Raw genomic sequence first — 24,597 nt, 5'->3', positions numbered from 1 at the left:
TTTTGCATATACATTGTTTTCAGCCTGAGTCTCAGTGTATCCACAGGCCCACAGATGCAGGCCACAGGTTAGTTCGGTTCAAAAGGTATTTATGGCAAGGACGTGCGGCACACAGCAGATTCAACACATCATCTCCTGGTGGCAGCTCATTCATGCTAGCCGACAGGTTCCCTTACTCAGCAAAATCAGCTCCAAAACCCGCAAGGTCCTATAGAACATGAAAACGGAGAGCTCGCCTTCAACAACTCTTGAGAGACCAACCCAAGCGTGCAGCCCTTCCCATCAGCAGCCCTAGACACACAAGTTGTCTGCCCAGCAAGTCAGAACAAAGTGCCTGTTTACAACTTGGCATTCCAACCACTTGTTCCTACAAACACTGGTGGACACATTTAGCTCTTTGGGATAAGTTTGGTTAAATCCGAGAAGCCAAGAATGAAGGGACGATTTGCAATAACCAGCAACTCTCAGGTCAGCTTTTACTGAGGGAAGAATTAAAACCAGGACGTGGAGAGGGTTCCCACCACCTGCCCGGCCACCGGCGATTCCAATTGCCTCCTGTTTCACGCAGATACCAAGTTGGGGGCCCTGGTTTCTAAATAACCGTAAACCCTTTCCACGAGTTAAGCGAAGCCAGACCTCAGCTTTATTAAAGCCTCGGCCTCCTGCGGGCGCACCCCGCTAGCTGACCCCGCAGCAGGCGAGCCCTTCCAGCTTCAAACGCCCGCCTCGCTGCTGACGCAACCACGCGGGGAGGAGGGAGAACGAGACGGGCAGGGGGAGGGGCGGCCGCCCACGCGGAGGACGCCGGGAAGCGCCTGGAGAAGGAGGCGGGGCCGAAGGAGGACCCGGCCGCAGCGTTCGGACGAGAGGGGGCGGGCCCGGGGAGGGGTGGGGCCTAGTGTGGGCGGGGCCGGCCTGGTCCCCCGTGGCCATATTGACTCCCAGCCCTTCCCTACGGCTCCATTGCTTCTGCACCGGGGCTTCCGCTACAGGTAAGACCCGATCCTGGCGAAACACCTGGACGTCCTTGGCCCGCCTGAGCCTGGGGTTGCAACAGTGACGCGGTAGGGCCCTCTGGGGACGGACGCCAAGGCCTGCAGCCCTGAAGGTCCCCGGGCTGGACGTGGGGACAGCGATCCCGGCCCGGGGCGCGCGCCTCGCTTCCTAATCCCATTTGCTGCGCTGAGCCCGCCAGTCACCCGGGGCGCTCGGGCGTGCTTCTGCGCCGCACGGGAGGCTGGCGTAGTTCTCGTGCCAGCCACTTGGCCAGCCCCTCTCCGCCTCCTGGGCCCGTGCCGGGGCGCGCACAGCCCCTCGGAGCATTGGTGGCGCCGCTGGCTGGCCTGCAGCCCTGGGCCCTGCTCTCGGGGGGGGTGGGGGGGGCGACCTTGACCCGGGGGCGCGGTCAGCGGCGCACCCCGGGGACCGCAGACCGGGATGCCCCATCTTCGCGGTCCGCGAAGTCTCAGGGGTGTAAAGTGCCCGCAGAGGTGTGTCGGGACGGGCTTGGGGGCGTTTCTTTTGGGATCCTCGTGGAGATGGCATTGCTGGCTGCAGGAAAACTAACGTGTATGTGCTGCCTATAGCAAGCATGAATGAACTTTCATTCCTGGAGCAGCCCTAGCAAATCGATAGATTATATACCCATTTTGCAGACGGGGAAATGAGGCCTTGGATTAAATAGCTTGCCCAAATTCGTGTGGCAGTTAAGTGGTAAAACCGGAATTTGACCTCGAAGATCTGGTTGGAGAACCTGTGCAGAGACCGTTATACAACGGCCTCAGGGACAGCCACCCAATAGAAACATCCAGGCCATCCTGGAATGATATGTCATTGGATTCGAGGGAAGTAAGGGGAGACCAGAAAAATAGGGTCGGGCCCAAAATTCAGATCTTAGAGCCAGGTGAAAGTATTCAGAGTTGACAGATGCCGTCCTTCCCCACAGTGGATTAGATGTTGGTCAGTGATCAGGCCTTGTGCACTTTTATGGAAGACACTGCTTAGCAATAGGTAAATTAGGTAAAATGTGACAAAGATATTTGGGACTTCATTTGTCCTTGCCTTTTTGTCAGCACTCCTTCATAGATTGGACTTTGTGAAAGTATAAAGGCACCAAACATCAAGAAAATTATATAATTGACTGCATTGTCTTCAATTTGCATGACTTATTGGTTCTTAACTACTGGTCTGATGGCCAAGTCAGATTAGCTCGCTAAACCTGTCAAAGCCAGGGTGTGGTCAAACATTTATTATTTGCGGATTAATTTGGGCTAGCTAATCCTGTTTCTTAAAAATGACTAAGTGATATACTTAGCACTACTGAAATAGGTAATTACAAATGGTTAAGACAGTAAATGTTATTTTCACAATTTTAAAAATAAAAATGAATAATAGTTCTGTGGAGGCCATGTTACACCACAGAACAGCCCTCAGACTGGTTGGAGGAATTGCTATAGAACCCCCCAAGTTGGGTCCTCTCCTCTAACGTGCAGAAAGCCAATCAGTGACATCAGGCTAGTGGAGGAAAGGAAATGTTTGTTGTAGAGTACAGAGCAAGGAGTCAGGCAGCTACGGCTTCAGTCCCTGGCCCCCGCCAGCCAGGGGTAACACGGACAGGGTCTTACAGGTTCAAGTTGGGCTTGAGAGGCCCATACTTTGCTAGTGCCCAGGTTCCTAGTTGCTTTGACATGCGTGTGACCCTCCTTCAGTTAGTCAGCAATAATTTCGTCCTTTAGAGAATTTTGATTATGTCAGAGTAGGCTTCAGTCTACTGAGGGCTCCAGGCCTGAAGTTACTGGAAAAGAAACCCTTGAGACCAGGCAGAACATGAAGGTGTTAACTGTTAGAGAAACTAAAGAACTGTTGAGTCCAGGGATTCAACTTTGTGGGTGCTGCTGCACCACTCCCTCAATTCAGCGAGATTTTAGTAAGTGGTTGATTTGCTAAGCCAAGACAGAGCAAGTATACTAAGTTAATGGAGGGAGGCTGAGGAGACCTTGGGAGATGAAGAGTTGATGGGGCCTGGCATCTACATTCAAAGCACCATAGGCTCAGTTCAGTTAGGCCCCAAGATCTCTTCATAGGGATAGTAGTGGTTTATATGGATTAGAACCCTGTGTTTTCATGCAGAAGTGGTTATAGTGGGACATACTGCTAGAAAGACGAGGAATCAAAGTTTTAATTCAATTTCTTATGCATAATTAGGATGATGGCACTGGGAATTCAAAAGATCACTTCAGGATTCTTGCAATGTAGATTTGACAAGAAGAGCATGGGTCCGGCAAATAGAGGCAAACAAAAGAAACGTTTAACGGCGGGAGATGTAAAGGCTTGATTTTAGATTGGGTGAATTTTGCTCGCGAGTGAACATACCTTCACATACCTTGCCAGAAAGCTCCAGCAAGAAGTTCCATTTCCGGCACTAATGTGGAGGAAGATTAGATAGGAAGGTGCAAATTTAGATTCTTCCACCCAGAAAATGCAGTCGAATGTAGGTGAGGGGGTTAGGGGAAGAGGAAAGGAAGATGGGGAGGGGGAGCCCCAGAGTTTGACGGAGGAGGATTTGAACAGAGGCAGTGGTTGCAACGTCAGGTGCTGCGTTGCCATCCACTGGTTTTGTCCAGGTTGTTAAGAGCTAGTGGAGGGGACACACTGGCATTGAAGACATGGATCAAAATCCAAGGCATCTGAGGAAATGAGGACAAAAAATACAAGCAGAAATATATATAGGAAACTGGAGACTGGAGAAGGAGAGAATAGGTAAAAATAGAAATAACTCAGATTTCTGATCACTTCTGAAATTAAAGAGAAGAACAGTTAGATGGGACCATTTGGCCTTTTAGGAATGCATGCTTTGTAAATAAAAAAAAAAAAAAAGGAAAGTAAGTCATCTTTAACCAGATTGGCTTTAATGGTTTTTGACCATTCACGTGTATCATGTTCTAAGAACATGTTTTCTTTCCCAAAGAATATTAGTGTTAACTTTCTAGAAAAATTATGTAATTCCTTCCTGGTATTGAAAAAGTCTTTGGGGTCTTTGGTGTGGCAGGTGCAGAGATTGTTTTGTTCTTTGCTGTTTACCCAACTCTGTCACCCTGTTGCTGCCACACAATGTTAGAAACTAAATACACCTGTTTACCTTTAGTAGAACCTATATAAGACATGCCAATCAAAAAAAAAATACATATGTCAGTTTCTACATATGCATGTACATCTCTTTTCACTTTGTATCATTCATCTCAGCCGTCTTCATGAGCCTAGCCTGTGTTCTTAGCATGTCCTTTCTAGTCAGTCAGCCCAGAGGTTTTCCAGCCTTGTCTCTCCCGCCTTTTCCTTCCCACATGGTAAGTTTGGCCTCTCGCTCCGAGCCAGGTAGAGCTATCTTCCTTGCCCTTCCTCTCCTCCACTCCTGTTTCTTTTACTCTCAGTTGTCAACTGCATCTCATACTTCTAAATACCAGTTTGAGACTATTTTTAATTTACTTAACAGTAGAAATACAATTTCTTCATTATCCCAGCAAAGGTTTCTCACTAAGCCCCAGGCCTTGAGGCCACAAAGGTAATTAAGAGCCAAGGTGAAGTGGTGATGGGTGCTGCAGTGTCCAGGGTAGATAGTCACCTGCCTCAGAAGAGGAACGTGTCTTCATGTAGAATGCATTGTGTGGAGAGCCTCTGTCTGATTTTCGCTGTGTTAAGTATATCCCATTTGTACATACTGGTTTTTTTTTTCCCCCAGGATCATCAGCCCGTGGTGCAGACAAAAAAAAAAGAATAATCAGGTAAATTTAAGTTCTACTGTTTATGAATTACTCTGAAAGTTGAATGAAAACAATCTAATTTGGTTTAAAATAGCTATTATTTTTCATATTGACAACTTACTGAAAAATATAACAACCTAGTATTTCATAATATATAAAAGTATATCCTATCTAGTTCTTACCTTATGTCATTTTTTTGGTGAAGCTTAACATTTTTTCTTGATTTGTAATTGAAAGTAGTTTATAAAACTGTTGGTTGGGTGAAGAAAAAAAAACTTAAAAAAATTTTAAGGCATTCCACAATTTAAAAAAAGAGTATTTTAATTTTGCCTTTTCTGGATAAATGAAAAATACTTGCTTTTTAATTTTAATTTAGAAACATTCAAAGAGCAGAGGAAATGGATTATTTTGTTTTTCTAAAGAGATGAATAACAGTACAGAATGATAGAAATAAAAGGACAACCTAATTTTTTTTTAAGTTTCACATAATTAGAAATTTTAAAAATTATTCATTAATTCAACAGATAATTATTAGGAACCTGTGTACCAGACACATGCTCAGTATACCACGTTTTGGGTAAGCAGACATAATTCCTAATAGGAAATAACATAGCAAATTTTATTCTTTGGAGTCATGTGTATATATATTAAAATTATACAGTATCTATATTCATTATTGAAGGTACAATCATAAACAAGAATAACTGAAGTTAATATAAAATGTTTAATAATATATATGGGGCAATTTTGCTTTTATACGTTAAAAACCCATTAAACCGCGGGTGACCATTGTGCAGCAAGTCAAGTCGCCCCTTGGGACACCCACATCCCATTTCAGAGTACCTGGGATCAAGTCCCACTTCCCCTCCTAAACATCTGGCTTCCTGCCGTTGTGCATGGCAGACAGCAGATGATGGCTCTGATACTCAAGTCTCTGCCACCCATGGGGGAGACCTGGACAGAGTTCCTAAGTTCTTGGCTTTGGCCTGACCCAGCCCTGGCTGTTGTTGGCCTTGGGGAAGTGAGTGAACCAGTGGATAGAAGATCTGTTACTCTGTAACACCTATGAACAGAGGATAATCTCTCTGTGGAAGAAATGTCCTATAGAACTGGTTACTTTTGGAGGGTCTCTTTTCTTCTTTTTAAGCATATTTAAAGATCCTTTAGAGAGGCAGCCAGCATAGTAGCTAAAGGCAGAGGCTCTGATGTCAGATTTCTTGGGTTAGAATTCAGGCTCCCCAATATAAAACTATTCAGATTTACTGAAGAGATTAAAGATAACATTGAAGCTGTTCTGACTTAGAATTTTACGAAGATACAACCAACGTTATTTCTTAAGATTATTGTTACGTATGGTTGTAAGAATAATCCTCGATCTGCAACTGATCAGCATATGCTAGTACATTTCCCCGAGAAGACCCCGAGAATGGCAGTGCCCATTATTTATTTGGTGTGTAGGATTTCCTGCTTTATATTTCAATGCAGTGCTTGTAGGAATGGGAAAGAAATGCTTGAGAGGCACACATCAGAGTCAGTCAGTGTAGTTCCCTTGTTCAACAGACACTTTATATTTCAATGCAGTGCTTGTAGGAATGGGAAAGAAATGCTTGAGAGGCACACATCAGAGTCAGTCAGTGTAGTTCCCTTGTTCAACAGACACTGACGATAAAAATGGTTTTCAAGGTATTTTTCTGTTTTAAAAAGTAATGTGTGGTATTTGTCCATGTCAGTTTAAAATAACTTATATGAAAATTGAAAAGGTTTGTTGGTGAGAAATTAGTCACCAAATTTGCCAGTGACTTTTATTTCACTTAAAGCAGGTTTATGTTTTATCTGGTGGTTTGATTTAAAAGGAGAAAATTTAAAAAGTTGTGTAACACTTTTCTCTCAACACCTCTCAGAGGTTGAACAATTTGATCTGGTTTAGCATATAAAAGAATACCTGTCACCATAAGTGTTCAATAATATTATCTGTTGTCAGAATCAATATTGTCATCTGTCTTCATTTTAAAATTAACCATGACTGTGGGGCTGGTGTTGTGGCATAATGGGTAAGGCTACTGGCCTGCAATGCCAGTATCCCATTTGGGCACCCGTTCTTGTCCCAGCCGCTTCACTTCAGGTCCAGCTCCCTGCTGGTAGCCTGGGAAAAGCAGTAGAAGATCAACTGATCTGTCTCTCTGTAACTCTTTGAAAATAAATATTTAAAAGAAAAAACAACCATGATTAGCCCAAGTCCTTGACTTTTTTGTTGCAGTTGACAGGCTGCCTATTAATGTCTTAATGTCTGAGGTAAGTAATTAGTACCTTGAAATCTGCAGAGAATTTGGGCAGTCCACAACAACCACCAAACTTGTTAATGAGTGATGGAACACGAAGGTACTGTGGAAACCAGCTCTATGTTCTGGAGGGTATCTGACAGTGATCAGTTTGGTTTCCAGCTTTTCAGGAACCAGTGCTCTAGAATTAACCAGATTAATCTTCACTACCAGGAGAATGGCGTTGAAACAGGTTTCCAGCAGCAAAAGTTTTGGAGGATTCCAGAAAGTTTTTGAACATGACAGGTAACTGCTAAGAACAGATTTAGATTTCTCTCACTTTATGTTGCTGTTTGTTTTGATTTTAAGCTAGTCATCATGTTTAGGGTATCTCGTGTCACTTTCAATCCTTTGTGTGCTCTGTCTCATCATCTGACAATTTCATTCAATTTGATGAGTTATGGACTTCACGGTATGAGGTAGTGGGGAGCCTGAGTAAAGACTGTCCTTGTGTTTCACTTGATGGTCTTGTAAATCTGTGAAATGCCTGTGTTACATTAAAAATTCTGAGAACAGGCCGGCGCCGTGGCTCACTAGGCTAATCCTCCGCCTTGCGGCGCCGGCACACCGAGTTCTAGTGCCGGTCGGGGCGCTGGATTCTGTCCCAGTTGCCCCTCTTCCAGGCCAGCTCTCTGCTGTGGCCCGGGAGTGCAGTGGAGGATCACCCAAGTGCTTGGGCCCTGCACCCCATGGGAGACCAGGAGAAGCACCTGGCTCCTGCCATCAGATCAGCGTGATGCACTGGCTGCAGCGTGCCGGCCATTGGTGAACCAACGGCAAAAGGAAGACCTTTCTCTCTGTCTCTCTCTCTCACTGTCCACTCTGCCTGTCAAAAAATAAATAAATAAAATAAATTCTGAGAACATGTGCTGTGGGTTTCTTTCCTACATGAACTCCTTGATAAAGATGGTAGATTAAACACATGCATTTGCCTCTCTATTGCCTCCCAGAGGCTTGACTAACATGTAATTAAGTAAAGCGATTAAACACAAACACACATTTATTTGCAAATGCATAAATAAGGGAGTGAGAGAGAGAGCCAATGACAATATTTGAGAGAAATACAGATGGACAAGTAGTCCCTGACTTAGTAAAACTAGAAAGCTGAATTTTAAACACTAGCAAGAAAGAGCTGTGAAATGACAGTTTATACAAAGCCTTAGGATGTGGGGGCACCAGGTACACCTGAAAGTGTGGGTAAAAATGGACCTCAGAAAAAGGAAGATGAGTTTTTTTAAAATCAGATAAGATCTCAGATCTTCCCAGAGTTCTGTGCAGCTGTTTAAGTGACAAAGTATATTCACTAAATGGCATAATCACTTATTTTGTGCCTTAAATCACTTGCTTTGGACCTTTCTGGATGTCTTTTTATAGAGACTAATTACTTGTGTTTGATTGATGAATGGCATTCATGTTTTGTTATTAAATCACAGTGTTGAATTGAAATGCAAGATGAAATTTGCTGTCTACCTGCCACCAAAGGCAGAATCTGCAAAGTGCCCTGTATTGTATTTTCTGTCTGGTAAGTATTATGCATTTGAGTTTTGTAAAAGAGTTTCTTTTTTCTTTCTAACTGGCTTATCTTGCCCTTTTATTTTAAGTTACTGGTGTGCACTCTGAACCATTGACAAAAGATTTAGAGGCCTATCATGGTCAACTCTGTTACTTTAAGAATAACTGTAGATGGCCTGAATTACATTTACTTTGCTTCTTTCTTTTTCAATTAGAGCAATTGGTTTAACAGAGAATGTGAAGCTTTGGATTCAATCGCAAGGGCTTGGAAAAATTATTTATGAGTTTGTACCTACCCAGGCATTTCTGGAGTTTGAATAGACCTTTCCAGTCAAATAGGATGACATTAGATGAAACTGGGGTGCCATGAAACCTCAGGTAGAAATCAGACAAGTAACTTTTTTAAATGTTCTCTAGAATATTTTAACTGAACTCCATAGAGCTTCTCTGGCAACAATCTGGGAACCTTAAGGCTTCTCCATCTGTGATTAATATTAAAGGCTACAGAAATAGATTGGGAGACAGTAATATTGACACCCATAGTTTTGAGCATCTGTACTGACCTTTCATTCACCAGGTGTTGCTATTTCATCTTTTGAAGCAAACGTTGCAAAAAGAGAATCATAACAACCACATTATGAAACAGGGTACAGGATTTCTTTTAGGGGTGATGAAAATGTTACAAGTTAGATGGAGGTGATATTTGCATAATTATAAGAATGATTGAACACTTAAGGGGATAAATTATGTATAAAATTACTCAGATACTTCATGTAAAATAATCATAGTTGGTCCAACAGAATTTAATTAACCATCTACATGGTTTTAGGAATAACTCTTCTAGTGGAATTAAATTCACTCTATAATATAGTTCATTCCCATCTACTTTAATCAACAAACTGTATTCTAACTAGAAAAAAAGTCCACAAATTTTCCCGTAGTATCTAATAAATTTGCATTTCTCAAGTGTGAGACATTATTTTCTATGTCCCAGATACAATTCAGGGGACTACATTTGTCATCACATTTACTGATCCATTTGAGGTGACAATATGATCCCTGGTTTTCAAATGAAAGAACCGAGGCTCATAATAATCCAGATGGCTAGTTTTTAAGTGACTGAGTGGCAGCTAGGACCACATCCTGTCTGAAATCCAAAACTCGTGTTTTCTGGACTATTGATCCTGCTTCCTTTGAACACATTCACGCTAAGGTCTGCAGAGTTGCTGGTCTTTGGTCAGTATTTGGAGCAGTTCACCACCGTGATTCTGAAGTCTCTGAAAGGGTGTACCAGGAAGGAACGTGGTGGGCAAACAATGACTATGTCTGCCATGACTGGGGAAAGTCTGCTGTGTCCTAACAGAATTTAACCATAAACTCCCGTGACACTGTGTCTAGTGATACTTGAGACTTCATGTACGAATCTTAAAAATGTTTAAGGTCAGCTTCTTCATAAGTCTCTGTTGGTTATTAGGGAATAATTAACAACTGTGAAGATGTTCTTTAATTCATAATTGCATCATGCTTATCAGCAACCTTGATGTTAATCATCAGATGCAGGGGAGTATCTGGCCTTGGCCACGGGAAAAGGGCTGTTGTGTTTGGTGGTATTTCACTCAGGCACCCACTGCTAGTTCCTCTTTGGCCATTCTTACATTTTTACATTAGGTACCTATAGAAGGAGAATTAAGTCCTCTCCTTTATTACATGACTGAAAAATCATAGAAGTAGGAAAAATGACAAACAGTTCTAAAAATTGGGGCCAAAGCTCAGTTTAAGGAAGATATAATGGTCTTTAATCTCATTTTAGTTCAGTGAGGAATACAAAAATGATCATGCTGAATTGTAGTGCTGAGAACTGTCTGTTAAGAATATTCAGTTATTTGTGTTATGATGGCCATAGTGTTGGCTGCCTATGTTTTGAAATTGAAACTAGTGACTTTAATAGCCTGGTTATAAGCTAGCTTAGCCTAAGACAGTTCTTATGTTGATACTATTATAAATTTTGTTGAAGAGGATCTGGAATGTCTTACCCAAAATTATTTCTAAGGAAAGATTTTTATTAAAAGAGGAATAAAGCTTAAGAGCCATTCCCATTATAGCATGAAATAACGGTATTTTTGATCTTCAGGTTTGACTTGCACAGAACAAAATTTTATAACAAAATCTGGCTTTCAGCAAGCTGCCTCAGAACATGGCCTTATTGTCATCGCTCCAGATACCAGCCCTCGTAAGTGTTCTTGTTCAAAGATCCTTTCTAAACTCTCAATCTTAAAGATTGTTATAAGTGGTTTAACATACTTATGCATTCTGTAATCTTCTGTTTTCAAGTAACATAACTCAAACACTGTGCTGCAGCTTTTCCTCACTGCATTTTACTCTTGACATGGCTCCCTTGAGCAGTTAGTTTCTCTATAGCCATTTAACAGATGAAGATACTTCCAGAGTAAGAAGCTCAACTCATACATCATTTTGGTGCTAGTGTAAAAGTAATAATGTGCAGTGCGTAGCATAGAAAAACTGCCTTATTCACATAATTCATGTGTTTTTTTTATCCTTGTTCATCATACATTTAAATAAACATGAGTTTTAATGTAAATGACTAGAATATTCAGAGACATGAAAATATCAAGTATTTGAGAACTCAGCCCAGCGGTTTTGTTGACTCTGAAAGTATAAGGAGGTAGAATTTACATAGTCGCCAAAGCTGGCCAAGTAAAAGGGCTGGCCTTTAGAAGTATTGTATTTCCTTTCATGGGCCATATTGGTTTTTTTTTGGTTTTTTGGTTAATGTGTATTTTTTATATAGATTTTATTTGTTATACAAGTGTCATATATTTCCTTTGTACCGCTATAGGAACATAGTGGTACTTCCCCTTACCCTCTCTTCCACCCATGCTCCAACCCTTCCCTCCCCCATATTCCTACCTTTAATTTTTACAGTGATTTTTTTTTAATATACTTAATGATCATATAGTTAATGCTACCTTAAGTAAAAGTTCAACAAATAGTATGAAAACAAAAAGCAAAACAAAGTACAATTCCTCAACGAAAGACACAAGGGCTATAAACCATCATTGATTATCAAAATGTCTTTTACTTCAATACATTATATTTCAGGTACTCTATTCATTACCTCTGATGAGGAAAACATGATATATGTCTTTTTGGGACTGGCTTATTTCACTAAGCATGATAGTTTCCAGTTGTAACCATCTTGTTGCAAAAGACAGGATTTCTTTTTTTTTTTTTTAACAACTGAGTAGTACTCCATAGTATATATATACACCATAATTTATTTATCCAGACATCAGTTTATGGACATTTGGGTTGATTCCATATGTTGGCTATTGTGAATTGTGCTGCTGTGAACACGGGAGTAAAATAACTCTTTCAGATACTGATTTCTTTTGGTTTGGGTAAATTCCCAGGAGTGGGATGGCTGGATCATTTGGTAGGTCTATATTCAGATTTCTGAGGTATCTCCATACTGTCTTCCACAGTGCCTGCACCAGTTCACATTGCCACCAGCTGTGGATTAGGGTACCTGTTACTTCATATCCTCACCAGCATTTGTCATTTATTGATTTCTGTATGTGAGCCATTTGAACTGGAATGAGGTGAAACCTCATTGTGGTTTTGATTTGCATTTCCCCGATGGCTAGTGATCCTGAGTATTTTCTCAAGTGTCTGTTGGTCATGGGCTGTGTTGTACAAAAGCAAGATATGTCTAGTTAGAAATGGAATAATAATTTAATTCAAAATAGCATCAAAAGTGTAAAGTACTGGGAATAAACTTTAAAAATATGTATATGCATAAATTCTGCTAGAGATCATAAATGAAGACTTTAATAAGTGAGAAAATGCTGGGTTCCTAGTTGAGTAATTGTATATCATGAAGAATAACTGCCCTCAAAATACATGAGACTGTAATTCTATTCAGAAACTCCGGGTTTCGCGCCCTGGCTCTGCTCTCCATTCCAGCAGGAGGTCATGGCTCAGGTGGTCGGGGCACCCACATGAGACCCTGATTGACTTCCCAGCACCTGGCTTCCGCCTGGCCCAGTACCAGCTGTTGCAGGCATTTGAGGAGTGAACTAGTGGATGGGAGACCTCCCTCTGCTGCCTCTTGTGTGCGCTCACTCTCCTCTGCCTTTCAGATAAATATCCCAGAGGTTGGCTTTGTAATCACATGCAGGTGTGTATAAAATAAAAACTAGTCAATTTAAAAACGAATTTGAAAATCTTAATGGGATATGTAAGGAAAACAATGGAATGATTCCAGAGCACATTAAGGGATGTGTTCAGTTCAGGATACCTAACTGAGTACAGATCTGTGCATTTCCTGCCTGCTAAGACCATAGTGGTAAAGCGAACTAAAGAAGTGTTGGTAATGAGGGAGGGTCATCAGGGAAGGGGTCTCAACACTGTCGAAGAATAAAGAGAGTGCCAGTTCCGACAGGTCAGACGGTGCGGAGACGCATATTCAGAGTACTTAGAAGGAAACTGCATTACCAAAGGCTGCGTGCCTTCTCCAGTGGGAAGTCATTCCTTCTCATCACATGGACCCATTCAAAGATAATGGGGCCAAGAAATAGAATCCTACCATGTGTCTCAAAAGGCAGAGAGTGCACAGTATTTGGTGAAGTGCTCTAACGCAAATGGATTTTCACATTCATCCAGAAATGTGTTACTAAACATGAACACGTATGACAGAGAGATGAAAGCACAAGATTATTCCTTCACAGGTGGCTGCAATATTAAAGGAGAAGATGACAGCTGGGACTTCGGCACTGGTGCTGGATTTTATGTGGATGCCACTGAAGATCCGTGGAAAACCAACTATAGGATGTACTCTTATGTAACAGAGGAGGTAATTTAATTTCTATTGTAATTATTAACTGATGACTGCCCAGAGTTTGGTTTTGGACACAAATTCTTCCAGTCCTGAGAATTTTAAACTGTAGTATTATTGGTAAATCTATTTGGTACAATTTTATAAATTATTTTAGTGAAAATTCCCAAGTTTACTGGTATTATAGTCCAATTTACTGCAATTTAATACTAAGTAGAATTTTAGCGTTTTATAGTTACATTGAGGTCTGTACTATATGAAACCCCCTTTCATTTCCCTAGCAGCTGGTTTATTCAGAGCTGTCTTATGATGATAAAGGCTGAGTTTGAAGGGATAAATGATAAAGCCATTACTTCTATTAATACGGTGTTGTGTAGTCATGTACCTTCCTAAATTTTATATATTAACTTAAATCCTATAAAAATTTTTTTATTGTCCTCGGATTGAGGACGTATCAGATATTAAACTGATAAGAACAGATACTACACTTGATCTTAGCCAAAAGGCCGCGAAGCGATCAATCCTATAAAATCTTAATCCATAATTCTTACCCTCAAACAATTATGTTTAGATATATTGCTGAATTTCTTCTGTGATTTTCATGTAACTGTAAAACATCCTTATCCTGTTTTTTTATTGTATAAAATAAACATTTCCAATATTACTACATTGCTTAGCTTTGTGCATGATTTTCCCCCATTTAGAATATTTCTTAGAATATATTTCCAAGAAGTAAAATTGTTAGGCCAAAAGTTCAGAACATTTTAAATGGTCTTTGCACATCATCTTCCTGAAGTTGCTTTCTAAGAAGTCTGTTTCATATTTCCCAGGGATATAGTAATAACTTTTCTCTGCCGGAAATGTTTTCCCTTACTTTTCACCTTTATTAGTTCAAACCATTGTAAGACTATAATTTGGAGGTATTGATTGTGTAATTATTTTATATAACCTTGAAGTGATTTTCTGATATATTTTTTCCTGCTATTAAATTTCCTCCAGCTTCCCCAGCTCGTAAATGCCAATTTCCCAGTGGACCCCCAAAGGACATCTATTTTTGGCCACTCCATGGGAGGCCATGGAGCTCTGATCTGCACTTTGAAAAATCCTGGAAAGTACAAAGTAAGATTCCTGAAGCTCCTAGTGCTAAATATTGCTTTGAAAATATAATACTAGCAATTTCCGAAGATTGAAATTATGAAATTGTTTCAGTATTAGTACAAAACATTTCTATTGTAGGGCGTATGGGAGGAAGTTGTTGAACTTGACCACACATGTATGCTACAGAACCAGTAGTACAGGAATCCCATCAGTGCTGCGTGCTGGCTTACTAGAAGTGTTATAAAATGCAGCTTGTGTTTCATTGCTTTTATTCAAGCTATAGTTGTGAGAACATTTTCCCCTGAAGATTGTTGCTCTTGATTAAGATATTGTGGCAGAATCTTACTTATATTTTTATCATAAATCTCGTAGGTTTTTTTTTATTTTTTTTTGACAGAGTGGACAGTGAGAGACAGAGAGAAAGGTCTTCCTTTGCTGTTGGTTCACCCTCCAATGGCCAGGGCACCGCGCTGATCCAATGGCAGAAGCCAGGTACTTCTCCTGGTCTCCCATGGGGTGCAGGGCCCAAGCACCTGGGCCATCCTCCACTGCACTCCCGGGCCACAGCAGAGAGCTGGCCTGGAAGAGGGGCAACCGGGCCAGAATCCGGCGCCCCGACCGGGACTAGAACTCGGTGTGCCGGCGCCGCAAGGCGGAGGATTAGCCTAGTGAGCCACAGCACCGGCTGGATTTTGATTTTCTAAGGTAGAAAAATATATTCATGGGGCCGGTGCCATGGCTCACTTGGTTAATCCTACGCCTGTGGCGCTGGCATCCCATATGGGGTGCTGGTTCTAGTCCTGGTTGCCCCTCTTCCAGGCCAGCTCTCTGCTGTGGCCCGGGAAGGCAGTGGAGGATGGCCCAAGTGCTTGGGCCCTGCACCCGCATGGGAGACCAGGAGGAAGCGCCTGGCTCCCGGCTTTGGATCGGCTTGGCACACCAGCCGTAGCGGCCATTTGGGGGGTGAACCAACGGATGGAAGACCTTTCTGTGTCTCTTACTGTCTAACTCTGCCTGTCAAATAAAATATATATACTCATGGTTCATAGAACATTAAGAATTCTGTGTTCTTCCTGCCTCCAGTGAAAATTGAAATGCAGCTTGATTGAAAAACTTCACTCTCAGCCTCTCATTCTTTCTTTGAGGCTTCCCACATTTTGTTCAGTGAGCCAAGTTTGGATAACTACCATTTGTATGGTGTTGTAATGTGCGAGGCAGCGTATACAAGGGCTGAAATGAGGAAATAAAAATCATTTCCATGTTGCTTCTGTGTTTTAAAAGTATGCCTGACCAAGACCTCCTTAATCCATTTCTTCTCTTATGAAGCCCTTCATCTTTTATTGAAACATGACTATATTTCTCAGTGTTTTCTTGCTGTACCAAATATTTTACCTATAGTAGCTATATTATCAAAGTGAGCTACTTTTATGATAGTTGGTTTCCTTTCATTTAAATTAGGGTTTTTGTATGCAAGTCAATTTTTTTGTGTCTGAGGTACAGCATTGAAATTGAATTTTTTACTCTTTAAAAATGCTAGTGGACATTGCTACACATATACATTGGTAAGTACTCTGAGCTAAGCAATTATTTTACAGAAGCACATATATGTACTAAAAATTTGGTTGTATTTAGAAGCATTCCTTACCGTTTTCTCGGCAATATTTAAGGGAAGGAATGTCTTAGATTTTAATAATGTGTTCACAAAAGTCATGCATTGTTTTATATTACAACAGATTAACTTCTAGGAGAAAACAAAGTTGAAACTCTGAACAGAAATTTCCATTTATGCTTTAATTAAATTGTAATGTGTTGCTTTGCATTATTTTAACACCTATATTTGTTAGCTCTTGATAGCATCTACAAAAATTATATTATGAAAGATTTAGAATCTAAGCCCAAAATATTATCAAAAGAAATTATTCCTGACAAGTCAGTTTTTAAGCAAGCTACCAGTAACTTCTGTTTTAAGCAAGTTTTAGGTATCCATATTTGATTTAGCAAAAATATAATTTGTTTCAAAATTTCTTTTGTTTTTGAAGTCTGTGTCAGCATTTGCTCCAATTTGCAACCCAATGCTCTGTGCTTGGAGCAAAAAAGCCTTTGGTGAATTTTTGGGACCAGACCAAAACAAATGGAAGGTAGGTACTGGATGACTGTCTTAATACTCATTCTTAAGTTTTTAATCTGTTAAAAAGGTATCTTGCATACCACAAGCATTGCAGTCCAAGACTGCTCAAGTTAAGGCCTCAGAGCTGAGAATGTGTGTATATGTAGGTAGATGGAAGATATCCTAAGCTGTTTTTTTCTGCTAATTTATATTTTTTCTAAATTAACAGAACCAAAAAAAAAAAAATCCCATATTATTGCTGTTTAACTTCCCTCCTATCAACTATATGTTCAGTTGTATAATAGGAACCAAAAGACCTGGCTTTTTAACTGTTGTATCTGTATCAAAATGCGGCATCTCTTAGATTTGGATTTTAAATTTCAGACCTGGAAAAATCTTTCAAAGTAGATCTTACTACACTTACATAACTAATACCAATGGCAAGGTTGCTTTTTCAAGCATGGGAATAGGTGCTTCAAAATGGAATTAAAAACAATCCTTTCTCATGAGAGTCATTCTGACTTTACCCTTGTCCAGAAATGGGTCATTTGCAGACGCCACCAAGAGTTGGAATATTTTGCAAGTGAACTCATCATCATGTATGTTAACGAGCAGAAAATATGTGAGCAGATTAAAACCAGCTTCTTTGCCTTAAAGCATTTATCTGTTCGGGGTCATTTCCACATGGATCCCTACTTTCATTTGATGATCATTGGAATTCTAACAAATCAGAGTATTAGTCCTTTCTCACCACGTTACCATCTTGTTCAGGCTTAGATGGTATCATAGTGGCAGAGTGACTACGACAGGAAGAGTGCTGCGAGTGGTTAGCGGTAGGCACTCGGAGCTGGCGATGCACATCCATCAGGGTTTTGAGTCTGCTTCCTGTGCAGTCTGTGCTGTTCCGAGGTCTTTGTGAAGATAATCACCCTCCCACTCAAAGTGTTGGACGAAAGACCTGATAACTGAGGGAGAGTGGGAAAGGGAAAGGCACAGGTAACCCAAAAAGGAATCTACTTATGTAATTTCTCCAAGTACAGTATGTTTTACTATGTTAATTGTGTTGTGTTTAGGCCATCTAGAATTATGAAGTCAGGATTGAGAGCTCATTGGACTTTATCTGAAAAGGAGAAAGGAGGAGGGAACCTATAAACGGAAGCAGTCTTTAAAAACGTATTACTTAGGGAAAACTGGTTGTTCGTCTTAGTCACTGCCTAAAAGTAGTGGCTAGTGAATGTATTTGTGTATAATTATGCAAATATTTGAAATTGTGTGGTAAAATGTGAAATTGTGACTAGTGGCAGCTCCTCACATAAGACATTTGATGTGTTGACATTCAGATTATTTAAATGAGACCTGTGGGAACACGCATGTAGACAGCAGAGATTTAGAGCTATTGAACAGCAAAACAGAAGGCTGAATGTGTTCCTATCTGGAATCAGAGTTAAAAAGAAACGAGACTTTGAAATAACGAATATTTGGAAATAGAAGATCTAATGGAGTTAGAAGAAATTTTTGGATTTCCAGTTTGTGGAAGGATTTAAAAGAAAAAAAATCATGATTTATTGGAGGCGAGAGGTGATTCACAATTTTGAAAGTTTAGAACAAAAAAAAGGCCATACTGTAAAGAATGTTTTTGGCACAGGCTTCTTGCCACCGATTTTGGACAGCTTGAAAGAGGCAAAGAGGCTGTTACTAGAAGACAATGCTGAAGACCATGTAGATAAAAACCTGGCAAGTCAGACTTTGAAGCCAACTTACTCTGAGTTAATCAACCTTGGAGTTTAAATGACTTTAAAGCTCTGTTGGTTCTCTATGGTATATTCTGAGGAATCTTTTGCTGGACACTTTAAGATTATTTCTTTAATGCTTCTTCTCTTTTACAGGCTTATGATGCTACCCATCTTGTGAAGTCCTATACAGGGTCTCAGCTGGACATACTAATTGATCAAGGAAAAGCGGATGAGTTTTATGACCAGTTACTCCCTGAGAATTTCATAGCTGCCTGTACAGAAAAGAAAATCCCTGTTGTTTTTAGATTACAAGAGGTAAGTACTAGGAGCTTTTAGCTTGACCACAATATCATAACTATAAGAAAGCAAGATTGCATTGTTCTTTGGCTTTATTTTAGAATATGAAATACTGCCTTCAGTAAGGTAGTTTCCAGTCCTATTAAAATACTTGAAAAGTCCCCATTAAATTATACCTAAGACCAAATTTGATAGAAATAGGAAAGCTTTTGGCAGTGAAAAATACCTACAGCTTTCTCCTCACCCTCATACTGATAAATAACAAGTTTAGTGCTTGAGTGCTACATAGTCTTCAGCGTTCACGGACACACCTCTTCATGCATGCCCCACTGTTGGCAGTGGAATACAAAGATGGGCATCTTAGCCTCCAGAGCGGAGCACTGTTTATCTCACACACAGGCACTTCTTATCTGTTATATGACTTGGCTATTTTTAGTTGAAGACTAATTACTGTATTTCAATTGACTTGAAAGTGTTTCCTGACTAAAACACTTGATTCTCTACCATACACCTTACTCAAAGAAATTTTGCTTTTATTTAAAAAATACAAAATCTAAGATAAAGTCAGGATAAAAAAAGGAACACTGAAAATTATACCTGATCATTATTTTTAAGACTATGATTTTCATTCCTAAGAGTAATGTTAAATGACAGGCACATTAAAATGTAATTTTGATGGTAAATGTTCATATATCAATAAGGCATTGCACTTTGTGGTATATTTCAGTTTACAAAATGTTTGAACAGCACAAACTCACTTCAGCGTTGATACCACTAAATAAGTTTATTCCTTTCTTGTTCATCTGTTTGAGAGGTGAGGGGACAGATCCAGAAAAAACCTCCTGAGCTAAGGTCACAAAGCTAGGTCTGCTGAACCAGGGTTGGAGGCAAGGTCACTTGACTGCAGGTTCTGTCTTCTGTCATCCGCCTAGCTTCTGAGGAGCACAAGGAGCAGATGTGCGTTACCTCCGGCTTGTCTAACCTGTACAGCAGCTCTCAGCAATCTCCTTTCATTATGGTCATATATGGCGTGTGAATTTTTTTAGATTTATATGAACATTTACCATCACAATCAGATTTTAAGTCAAACCAACCTTGAGAAATCTGAATACCAATTTGATGATAAAAACAATACTGTGCTTAACCATATTAATTGTAGCTGTAAGTGATGTAAGAAACCATGTTTATTTCTGAATGACCCGAGGTTCTTGGCATCAGCCACGCTTGGTGCCTCATCTGCTTCCCTTGAGGCCATGCTAAGAATTCTGTTGTTTCTACAAAGTTTCTGCCTGCCAACAAAGTCTGAAAATCCCTGGAGTTCTTTTATAAAAACAGCATAAAATTAGAACACAGATGACATTCTTGTGGGGGGAAAGTAAATCAACTTATTTCTCAAATGTCTGTATCCCAAGCAACTATAATAACATAGTTGGCTGTACTTAATGAGGAGTCAAGACAAAGCCGTCAACTCTCCTTAAAAAAGAAAGTGTGGCGTCACCACAGTCACGGTCCTGAGCCAGGGACAATTTTGTGTTTGCTTTCTTGCCAGCAAGGTCAGTCTGAAGCAAACTGTATTTGAGTTTGTTGTAATCAAGTCAACAGCCAAGTGGACAGGTCTGAGTAGTGGCTCCAGGGAGGCCACATTCAGAGTTCTGGCCAACTCCCATTGACTTCCAGTTGCTTCAGGTCTGAGAGCTTCATTACCAGCCTCACTGGTTAATGATGAGCACTGTGTAACTATTTCTTTGTGAAGTGGAAGCTACAAAACGCAAAGTCATCTGGAAATAGAGAGTATATATACAAGTAACTGACCTAAGAAAATCATTTCAATCATGTACATGATTTGCCCTTCATTCATTTTCTTCTTTATCCTGGTGCTAAATGCTCAGTTTATTTATACTTTATCAACTGTCAAATTGTGTTGAGAAGTGGATATAAGTGCATGGGATTTTTATTTGGTTAGAATTTTAATATACTATGTTTTATTTATTTATATATTATATGTGTATGTTTAAATGTATATAATGTCTTGACTTCAGATACTATAAATTGGAAAAAAAAACCAATAAGTAGCAGAATCCGATATCTAGTGTACAGAGATCAAATCTTAGCCAGAAAAGGAAGTACTTGGGGCTGGCACTGTGGCATAGTGGGTAAGGACTCCGCCTGCAGTGCTGGCATCCCATATGGATGCTGGTTCAAGTCCTGGATGCTTCACTTCTGATCCAGATCTCTGCTGTGGCCTGGGAAAGCAGTGGAGGATGGCCCAGGTCCTTGGGTCCTTGCACCTACATGGGAGACCTGGGGGAAGCTCCTGGCTTTGGATCAGCGCAGTTCTAGCCGTTGTTGCGGCCAGTTGGGGAGTGAAACAGCAGAAGGAGAGGCAGAGAGAGAGAGGTCCTCTTCTCTTTGTAACTCTGACTTTCTAGTAAATATTTAATAATTAAAAAAAAGAAAAGTACTTAAAATCTCAGTGACTGAGGAAAATTCCAGAAAGAACATTCCCTTTTTGGGGACTAGAAAGGGAGGACTGTCATACCTCTTCAAGTCTTAGAAGCTCTTTGAAAACTCCAAGGCTGCTTTGGCCCCTGCATCTACCTCTTAGAGAATTCCAGAAATGCCAGGCCCCCTCACTCATCTCTGTATCCTAGCTTAACACAATTACCTAGCACATAGATTCTCAGTGTGTGTTAAAGAAACAAATGAATACCTTCGAGCATAGCCAGGCTTTTCAAATTGAGTGGGGAAAATGTGGGAACATACTGCCTGTTAGAATAAATGTCCATTGCAGCTACTGCTGCACTGTTTCCTTTTTGCGAGTTGGGCGAAGGGTGACAGAATGCATTCATGTATTTTCAAACTCCAGGAGTCGGAGCTGTGCCACCAAGGATTTCTCCACTTCAAGTGTGAGGCAAAGGACAAAACAAAGGCCCTAATTACACACAGTGGCACCACATGCCTAACATACCCGACCAGCTCAGTGAACGAAGCCACCCCTGTTTAGTGAGATCGATAAACAGAACTTGAAACTAGTCAGGGGTGACACTGGAGCTCCAATTCTGTAACAGCCTGGAGAACTCAAAATTGGCACTTTGGCTTTTCCTGAGCCTTCTCTAACGATGACACCAGCAGCGGCGGAGGCTACCTGTTACCTGCCGGTAGCTGTGCCGGGCATGTCACACAGGTGAAATGGAGAGGAAACCTGGCGCGAGAGCTCTGACTCGGGCTTTTGTCACATACGTTTGAGACATCTGTTTCCTACACCTACATTTTCTATCGGATCCATCTTTTGATGTGCTCAGAATGGCAGTACATTTCCTAGGTATTGTGGCCTAAAAATCAGCCTGTTTAATTCACAGTTCAGGAATTAGAGTGGAAGGCACTTTTCTTTAAATACTTTTGTGTAAGAAACTGCCTTTAGTTCTAAAGTTAATCAGATGGAACTGGTCTGATCACAGGGAGACGTAAATCCAAGTAATTCAAAGTTCAGCCTTCATCTTGCCAACATTCCTGTCCGATTTACTTCCCTGATAGAATTTTAAATTACTTTGACTTCAAGCTAGAACGTTTCATTAACTCCTGAGATACACATTCTATACTTTTCTGGAAGTAACAGATTGAGAACATTCACTGATTCACCAGAACCTTGTGGATTGCCCTTGTTTCCTGAAACCAATGGTTTTTTTAGTCTATTTTTATTTCTTTTGTGCTTATAAAAATTCCTGTTTTCCCCCAGAGACCATTTACTAGTTAAACTTAAAAAAAAATCTTTGCTAGACTTTAACCTATGGCCATTTATTCTACCTTGTATTTGCCCAGTGTAGCTGGGCAGCAAGGCTGTTCTAAAATTGTTTTTTACACCCTTACAAAATCTTTCCCACATTAATTTCTTTTTCCTTTAAGAGCTACCACTCTTTATATATTAGCATGGTGTCAGAAGAGACTGCCTCCTGTTTGCCTACAACACTAGTTGTAATTGACAGGACAGATTGAGATGTTTCAACTCAGTTGCTTGGCACATTGCATTTTCTGTTTCATGGTAGTTTTCAAATGGTTTGATTTTTTTTTTCCCCCAATTTGATATATTCCTAGGGAATGTCCACATGTAATGAATTATTCCTTTCTCCAAGAAAAGATATGAAGTGCTTGTATAGGAGGTAGAATTCTTGTTTTTGTTTTTAAGTGTTTGTTTTCATATACTTGAAAGGCAGAGTGACAGAAACAGACTACCTGTTCACTCCCCAAATGCCTGTAACAGCTAGGGCTGGGAAGGCCGAAGCCAGAAACCCAGAACCTAATATATGTCTCCCATGAGGGGGAGGTAGCCGAGCACCAACTACTTGAGCCATTACCAGCTGCCTTGTAGGGTAGGCATTAGCAGGAAGCTAGAACAGAAGCTGTGTAACCAACACCAGTATGGGTTGGGGTGCTGTGAGCAGCGGCTGAACCCCCAATGACCACCCAGGAAGTGGAATTCTACGGGATTTATAATGGCTGTATTTTACTTCCCAAGCAGGGATAGAACGTTTGATCATTTTTATGTTCTTTCCTTGTACTTTTCATGTTGCTTATGTTGTATTTTAAATCATTACTTATTGATGTTAATGTACTTATTTTGTTAGTTGAAATGTTCATGCTTCTAAGTGTTTTTAAATCTTGATTTTTTTAATCCTTGTTGCATAACCACTTGTCTACTCTGCACATTTAATTACTGTATTTTCTGTCTTATGTTAACGGTAGCATTTAGTAGCTTGGCTATGTAGAATGTTTCCTCCATGCTTTTGTTGCCCTTTTGACGTATAATGAAACCATTTGAGTACAACAAACAACCTTGATTTTGATTGTAAACCTTTCATGAACTAGTATTTTGACTACTTAGAAGCAAATGAAGTGCCAGGAGAGAGAATGCCCCTGGCACTGAACTGTCTGAATGGTAAACAGATGTCTTCTCTCTATTTCATCTTCTAGGGTTATGATCATGGCTACTACTTCATTGCAACCTTTATTGCTGATCACATCAGACATCACGCCAAATACCTGAATGCATGAAAAGCTTCACAGAAGAGAATCACTTCTGGATTATGAAAGTTCTAATAAAGAGAATTGCTGCAAGATTTCAAAACATTGGATTTTATAGTGCTAAAATGGTTTCATTCTACAATTGAATCACCTTCTGAATAAACAAACCTACTTTTGACTTAGTTATTTTAGCATTGTTCACATTGAAAAGTACTACTTTATAGCTTTTTCAGTGTCACTTGGAAAGCCTTGTTGTATTAACCACAAATATTGTCCAGTCACATGCACAGATTTAACTTGAAGTCAAAGAAAAGTAATGTATTTTGTAAATACTAAAATGTATTCCTTTAAGAGATTAATAAATTTGGGGGCTGGCATTATGGCATAGCAGGTTAAGCCACTGCCTGCAGCACCTGCATCCCAAATGGGCACTGGTTTCCGTCCTGGCTGCTCCACTTCCAATCCAGCTCCCTGCTAATGTGCCTGGGAAAGCCGTGGGGGATGGCCTAAGTGCTTAGGCTGCTGCCCCTATGTAGGAGAACTGGATGAAGCTCCTGGCTTCAGCCTGCCCAGCCCCAGCCATTGTGGCCATTTGTCGGGTGAACTAGCAGATGGAAAACTTCCATCTCTATCTGTCCCTCTCTCTAACTTTGCCTTTCAAATAAATCTTTAAAAAAAAAAAAAAAGTTTGCAAGATGATTGGAAAGACTGGTTGCTTTAAAGTACATTTTTCTGTTGAGGAGCACAAAGAACACATTCTAAACATTGCATATGAATACATACTAAATGATAACCAAAGATGATGACAACAGGTTCTTAGAGTTCTAAGATTTGTACTATTTAAATATAGACTGTGCTAAAAAGTAAACCAATAGTACCAAAAATGAGTGTGGTTTAAATA

The 24,597-nt window shown here is 40.3% G+C and overlaps 1 protein-coding gene and 1 pseudogene across 6 annotated transcripts; one reads left to right on the top strand and one right to left on the bottom strand.

Moving 5' to 3' along the window:
* The first annotated feature begins 819 nt into the window (after nucleotides 1–819).
* On the top strand, nucleotides 820–24,382 carry ESD (esterase D). Of its 6 annotated transcripts, none has more exons than XM_070048805.1 (11): nucleotides 830–992; nucleotides 4,736–4,778; nucleotides 5,282–5,334; nucleotides 7,250–7,321; nucleotides 8,509–8,597; nucleotides 10,719–10,817; nucleotides 13,336–13,460; nucleotides 14,442–14,561; nucleotides 16,580–16,678; nucleotides 18,534–18,695; nucleotides 23,646–24,382. In XM_070048805.1, exons 3-11 carry the CDS (start codon nucleotides 5,312–5,314, stop codon nucleotides 23,724–23,726), a joined length of 870 nt encoding a protein of 289 aa, XP_069904906.1. In that variant the 5' UTR covers nucleotides 830–992; nucleotides 4,736–4,778; nucleotides 5,282–5,311; the 3' UTR covers nucleotides 23,727–24,382. The 6 variants fall into 6 exon arrangements, with proteins under 6 accessions (XP_002720762.2, XP_069904906.1, XP_069904907.1 ...); XM_070048802.1 differs by having other exon boundaries at nucleotides 867–992; nucleotides 4,736–4,772; nucleotides 5,279–5,334; XM_002720716.5 differs by lacking the exon at nucleotides 5,282–5,334 and having other exon boundaries at nucleotides 820–992.
* Nucleotides 13,841–13,960, bottom strand: LOC138843924 (U2 spliceosomal RNA; annotated as a pseudogene).
* Nucleotides 24,383–24,597: the final 215 nt, after the last annotated feature.

The sequence above is a fragment of the Oryctolagus cuniculus genome, chromosome 9 (genome assembly GCF_964237555.1).
Source record: "Oryctolagus cuniculus chromosome 9, mOryCun1.1, whole genome shotgun sequence".
Taxonomy (NCBI): Eukaryota; Metazoa; Chordata; class Mammalia; order Lagomorpha; family Leporidae; genus Oryctolagus; species Oryctolagus cuniculus.
This window is presented reverse-complemented; position numbering and strand designations above follow the sequence as displayed.